This window comes from Poecilia latipinna, unplaced genomic scaffold, assembly GCF_001443285.1.
Source record: "Poecilia latipinna isolate Pla-1442-1.1 unplaced genomic scaffold, P_latipinna-1.0 Scaffold861, whole genome shotgun sequence".
In the NCBI taxonomy this organism is placed as follows: domain Eukaryota; kingdom Metazoa; phylum Chordata; class Actinopteri; order Cyprinodontiformes; family Poeciliidae; genus Poecilia; species Poecilia latipinna.
In genome coordinates this window covers 122,766-128,890 of record NW_015113477.1, presented here as the reverse complement: position 1 = coordinate 128,890, position 6,125 = coordinate 122,766, and the positions used below count along the sequence as shown (strand labels likewise).

At 39.2% G+C, this 6,125-nt stretch overlaps 1 protein-coding gene across 5 annotated transcripts in view; it reads right to left on the bottom strand.

Annotated features, from left to right (window-relative positions):
* The window catches only part of tacc1 (transforming, acidic coiled-coil containing protein 1), a 38,099-nt gene that overhangs the window by 12,382 nt on the left and 19,592 nt on the right, over nucleotides 1–6,125 (bottom strand). For all 5 annotated transcript variants that reach the window (XM_015048124.1, XM_015048125.1, XM_015048126.1 and 2 more), the window contains 8 exons: nucleotides 5,629–5,815; nucleotides 5,039–5,097; nucleotides 4,714–4,845; nucleotides 4,504–4,580; nucleotides 4,333–4,376; nucleotides 2,966–3,129; nucleotides 2,772–2,878; nucleotides 2,563–2,683 (listed from right to left, as the gene is read on the bottom strand). In XM_015048124.1, coding sequence (XP_014903610.1) covers nucleotides 2,563–2,683; nucleotides 2,772–2,878; nucleotides 2,966–3,129; nucleotides 4,333–4,376; nucleotides 4,504–4,580; nucleotides 4,714–4,845; nucleotides 5,039–5,097; nucleotides 5,629–5,815 — 891 coding nt within the window. The remainder of the gene's footprint in view (nucleotides 1–2,562; nucleotides 2,684–2,771; nucleotides 2,879–2,965; nucleotides 3,130–4,332; nucleotides 4,377–4,503; nucleotides 4,581–4,713; nucleotides 4,846–5,038; nucleotides 5,098–5,628; nucleotides 5,816–6,125) is intronic.

Below are 6,125 nucleotides of genomic sequence, written 5' to 3'. Positions count from 1 at the left end.
GGCCTCTGAGTCCGGACAGACTTCCGAGTCCGGACCGACTTCCGAGTCCGGACCGTCCGGACTGGCCTCTGAGTCCGGACCGACTTCTGAGTCCGGACAGACCTCTGAGTCCGGACCGTCCGGACTGGCCTCTGAGTCCGGACAGACTTCCGAGTCCGGACCGGCCCCCGAGTCAGGACCGATGTTCTGACTGTAAGTGCTACCTCGTCAGATTTTCCTACCATCGCACGGATAGATAGCAAAGTTTATCAGGGTAGCACAGATACACAGAACACCGGCCTATGTGTCAGGACCGGCCTCTGGGTCAGGACCGGCCTCTGGGTCAGGACCGGCCTCCTTAGCATACTGCAGTACTTCACAAATAGTGGGCCCCGCTCCCCCAGGGCGGCGTGGCAAAGTTTTGATTCATGTTAACTGATAAACAAGCCTCGGGTCACTATGTGGCAGCAGTGCCACCTCCGGTCACTAGGTGGTAGCAGTGTTCAAACTAATCAACAGCCTGCCTGTTCAAGCCAGTAGAAGTAGCCACAGCACTGTTGTAAATGGAGCAGAAGAAAACAACAAAAAAAAAAAAACAAAGCGAAGGATACAAGCGCGGATGTTTTGAAATATATCTATCTAGAGGAGAGACGGAGAAGTTTGACAGTGAAAAGAAAAACGGCAGCAGAGGTCAGTGGCCAGGATAAGAGATTCTTATTTTCAAATACAAGAATACAGTGATAATACTCTCGTATCAGCAGAGTAATTTAAATATTGGCAGAGTAAATACACCGGAAGAAAGTCGTTAAATTAAAAAGCTTCAATAGAGTGATATGTAACATGACCCGCTCAGCAAGTCTGGTTCTGTCAGACTAGAAAAGTTGTGTAAGCAATTGTTTCAAAGACCTGGGGCTGAAAATTTGGGGCTGAAAATTTGCTTCTGATGTGGTAAAATATTTAGTACTTACTCATTTGTTAAACCAGGACCAACTATAACCTTGTAAGACCCTCAGTATTCCGCAATTTAGTGCAGTATGGGGAAAAGTTATAAAATTACGACTTTATTCTCATCGAACTTTACTTGTATTTAAAACACAAATCAAAAACTCACTTATACTCCATCATAAGCAAGTAACTGTAGCTGCAGAAAAAGGCCAGGAAATTGACAAAACCTGTCTTTTTATTGTTAATGCAAAAATGTTATACACTTTTCATCTCTTCTCATCTGACAAGCAATATTGCTGCAAATATTTCCACAATAAATGTTAAGAACTATATGCCTTGTGAAAAATTAAACTGAAGAAGCTGACAAGTAATCAGTGCTTATAGTTGTAAAAGGTTTTACTATATTAAGTCTAAAAAATGCAAATCCCAGTGAATCATTTGCACTTTTTCAAACCGAGTAGTCTTGATTAAATGTTAGTGATTCACTCAAACTGATTTAGAAAATTCTTTTGAGGCTTACAATAATAAAACTGCGGTTTTGATAATAAGGTCATACAATGTTGGAGCCAGTGGTTTGTACGATAAATTATTAAATATGAACAGATCCGCAGTAGTATTTAAATTCTGGGGAGGGAAGGGCACTGAGCAGGGGGGCAAAAAAATTATGATCCCCAGGGGGGGCATGACAGAAAATAATTGAGAAACACTGTGCTAGAAGAGCCATTAATTCACGGAGGCACCACAACTCAATAAATCAATGAAAGAAAGAACGACTTTAGTCTTTCAATAAATGATTTAATTAAAACAGTAAAAAAAAAAACTGATTACATACACCATAAATTAAATATGCTACATATAAAAATGTATTTGTTTTATTTATAGAAAGCCACCTCTGTAATTAGCCCGCAGTTGAATTATTGTATGATTATGAACTGCATCACCACATGTATTTAAATGTTTTTTGTTAGACCTATTTGGGGATTTTATGGCTCCAGATGTGATGAAATTCTATTTATACATTTGACCACTTTATATGCAATTAAATTGCAGAAATGACACACATTTATAATTGATTATTCATTAGATTGTGTCATTTTAGATGGCGTGAAAATCGTGTCCATGCTAGTGCTAGTCTTACAGCACCAGTGGGTGACTGCCCCACTAAAATTCTTACAAATAAGTTTTTTTTTTATACATACATTAATCCATGAATAAAAAACCATCTAATCAAGAACGGAATACTTTTACCAAAAGAGAAGAAGAAATCCATTTCCCTGGAAGCGTTTATAATCTAAACCATCCAACTTTCTCCACCACTGTTTAGATAAAAAAATAAGCAAAGAGCGGTGATGGGAACCAGTGAGGCTTGTTGGAAGTGGTTTGAACTGTGTTGTGGAAACAAAAACCACAAATTGCTACAGGGTTTGATTTGTTTCCCTTAATAATTCCTACGTACCATTTTAAAAGTCACGCACTAAAGCTGAAACACATTGCACTAAGGATCTTTTCTTACACTAGTAGTTGAGAAACACAATACAAAATCTATATTTCCCTCTAACAAAGCACAAAGCGGTCTTCTAGTGTCCCCAGAGTACAGACTCACAAAGTGAAGTGGATCTGCTGTATATTTTTTTTTACCTTTTGAAGGACAGCTCTTTCAAGGGACTCCACCCTCATTTGCTCCTTCCTCAGGCTTGCATTCAGTGCCACACTCTCGGTATCAGCCTTTGCGCGCACCTGGGCTATCTCCTCATTGGCCCTGACAGGGAGGACGTTAACAACAAGAGGATAAAACTAAATGAAGGCAAATGTTATGCCTCAATCATACAGATTTAAGTTAATCTTACTTGTCCAGTTTCTCCTCAGCGTGGAGTTTTAGCGTTTGATATCTCTGCTCCTCCTGCTTGATACGAAGTAGGTAATCTTGCGCGCATTTCTTCAACACCTCCTCATTCTGAATGCACGTTTACAAGTCGTGTCAGTGGGTGTTTAGTTTACGTCACATGACTCTGCTCTACATCTGAGAATATTCATCACCAACCTTCTTGAAGCCCTCCAGGACTCCCTTCATGTTCTCGTACCTCCTGAAGAGATCTGCGAAGGATCTCTCCACGGAGTTCAGGTCGGCCACAGCCTGATCGCGCTCCAACGTCAGCTGCCTGACTGACTTGCTGGAGGAGAGGCTCTTGTTCTGCTGCTGGTCCTCTGCAAGCAAACAAGTGATGGCTTCAGAAAGCATGCTACTGTCTACAATCATGTGATGGTTAAGTAAAGAGCATCTTAGCAAACCTTCAGACACTAACCGTCTTTATGCTACCCGAGTACATGACGATAAATAACTGCATTCATACTCTTTGGACGTTTTAATATTTTGTCATATCACAACCAAAAACTTCATGTGGTGTCAAAATGTTTTACCATGAAAAACTTAAAAGTGCAGTGAGCATTTCCATTGAAATATTTGATGTAGTTGTAGCTTTCTATCACTAGAGACTCATTTTTGTGCCCATTTTTCTTTGTGCAAGAGCTCAGTAAGCTTCAGTGCATTTCTAATATAATCTTCAAGTCTTCAGTTGATTTAGGTCAAGTTTCTTTAAATCCAGACAAAAACATTGTGATTTTATGATGTAAAGCCCTTTGAACGGCCTTGTTGCTGAAATGTGCTACACAAGTAAACTTGATTGAAGAATTGATTTGTTGAAAATGTACAACTAATAATTGTCCTATAAACTGAACTGGTAGATCTCTGTAATAAGTAATATTCTCCTTTACTATTTGATACGGGTTTGTTCATATTTTAATTCATTAACAAACAAACAAAAAGTTAACATCTATTTCAATTCATGCTCACTAACTTGTTGCATAAGATCCCAGTAAAAATGCATGCAGGTTTAGGGTTGAAACATAAAAAAGCTTAAAAATTTTCTGATTCACAGAAGAGATTAGCAAACTCATGGCCCTTAGTTGTATCGCGACGTCTTAGTAGAAGTGGACATTAAAAACCTCACAATGCGTTTCCCTCACTGAACTGAGTAACTTGACCTCAGCGTAACTGATCAGGAGCTTCCTGAAGACTAGAGCGCAGGTGAAAGGTCACAAAAACAAGTACGAGGTGATGCTGGCAGCATGCAGACAGGAGGAAACAAAGGGACATACCAAGTGTTTGCTTGTGCTCTTCATTTTAAAGTGACATACTTTAAAATATTTATTTTTATTTTAAAACTCAGTCAAATCTGCTGCCAACACCTCTTTGTGACTTTACAAATTTTAGAGCCGTAGCCTATTTTTGATCAGTCTTAAACATGTTTCTCGGGACCACAGAGACAAAACATACATACTTTAGATCAAAAGTTTGATGAACAAACAAGAGTATGAAGAAACATCCACCACCAGGTGGCAGCAACTTACCAATCATCTGGGCAACTGTTTTTTCATATTCTGCAACTATTGTCCTGTCAAACAAAAAGCAGCCCAGTGTTAACTTTGTTTTTAAATCCCTCGTATTATTTTACCTTTTTTTTTTAATAGTATCGTTTTGGAAAAGGAAGGAAAATTCTCATCGAAACAGAAGCTTCCCACCTCATTTCCATAACCTCCGCTCTGCTCTCCTCGTATTTTTGCTTCCACTCGCTGACCTCAATCTCTTTAGTGATGATCTGTTTTAAAGGAAATAGATGGATTCAAAATATGGAGTGATATTGGGAACCAAATAAAATAAGTTAGACTTATTAAAGTTTCATTTTGTGTGCTCAGTATCTCTCTGCATTTGTGCATGCGGGAGCGACGTACCTCCTCTCTGATCAGGGTCAGCACCGCAGCTTTGTCCATCTCGGTCAGAGGGACGCCGTCCTGCGATAGGGCTGCCGGGTCAGGGTCGTCACGGCTGCTCAGTTTTGCAGTCTGGTGCACCGATATATCCGTCTGTGGAAGATCACAAACACTAACGTGAGCCGTTTGTGTGGTATATGTGTGGTGTCAGGAAATCACCGTGAAAAACATTATTTAAAATTATGACTAATCATCTGTTTTCAACAGACTATGGAGATCAAAAACAACTGATGCAGAAGAAACCAGGCACACTGAATAATTCATGTGGTCGCTTTGCAGCACTTACCATATCATCTTTCACGCTGAAGGTGTCCTTCTCTGGCAGATGATCTGTAATCTTGATCTCTGGACATGAAACCCCCCCCCAAAAAACAAAAAACATCAGAGAAATAACTGTGGGTTGTATTTATTGTATCCATCAATAAAAACTGAATTTATAGTTTTTCTTTTTAGCCCATAATGTTAAAAAATGTAAAATTAACCTTACCAACTCAAAAACAAATAACTGAGTAGCTTATATCTTGCTTTCGCTAAACAACTAAATTAAACTAAAACAATACGTGCACAACGTAAAAAGATCAGTCCTGATGTAGAGACATAGGAAGCTCTTTTTTCCTCACTTATAGTGTTATTTTATCTGGAACAGAATTTTTTTTTTCTTTTTTACTTTTACAATCTGACACTCTAAAAAGCAGCTGCTGAGAAAAGTTTGACATTTTCAACTCGCACATTTAATACAGTCAATGCTACATTTCTAATATACAATATTTAGCGCCTCTTTTGGGTGTTGCTTCATTCCATATCATGATTTTTTTTAAAATAAACTTTCAAGTCCTCTGAGGAGAATTCCTGCACATTTCTCCCTCTCGAACTCACGATCTACAGCAGGTAAATCGCTGGACGGCTGTTTCTTCACAGCTGCTTTATTGCATTCCTGCTCCTCTCTTTCTTCCTGACTGTCGGCCGTCTGGCCAATCAGGCCGGTAGAGGCCAGCTTCTCCTCGTCCGTGGCGTGATGAACCCGCTGAGTGATCTCCGGGGTCTGAACCACTTCGTCTTCCCCCTGGAAGTAATAGAGGGAGACGTTAACTTTATTACAGTCGAGTTTACTTTCTACATATTTAATATCTGATCCCCAACTGCAGTGCTCTCCACTTTGTTGCCTCTCCTAGTAGAGATGTGTAAAAAAAAAGCCTTCAAATAAATTTTTTTGCATGAAATTATTCAACATTTATTCATTTAGAGGGAAAAAAAATACTATAAATTTATGTAACACAAGCACTTTCTATTTACACTCCACCTTTTTTTTAAATTGATGGGTTCCAAAAACGTTTAATTTGTAATTCATGACTTCAGGTTTCAGCCTCTTGGTC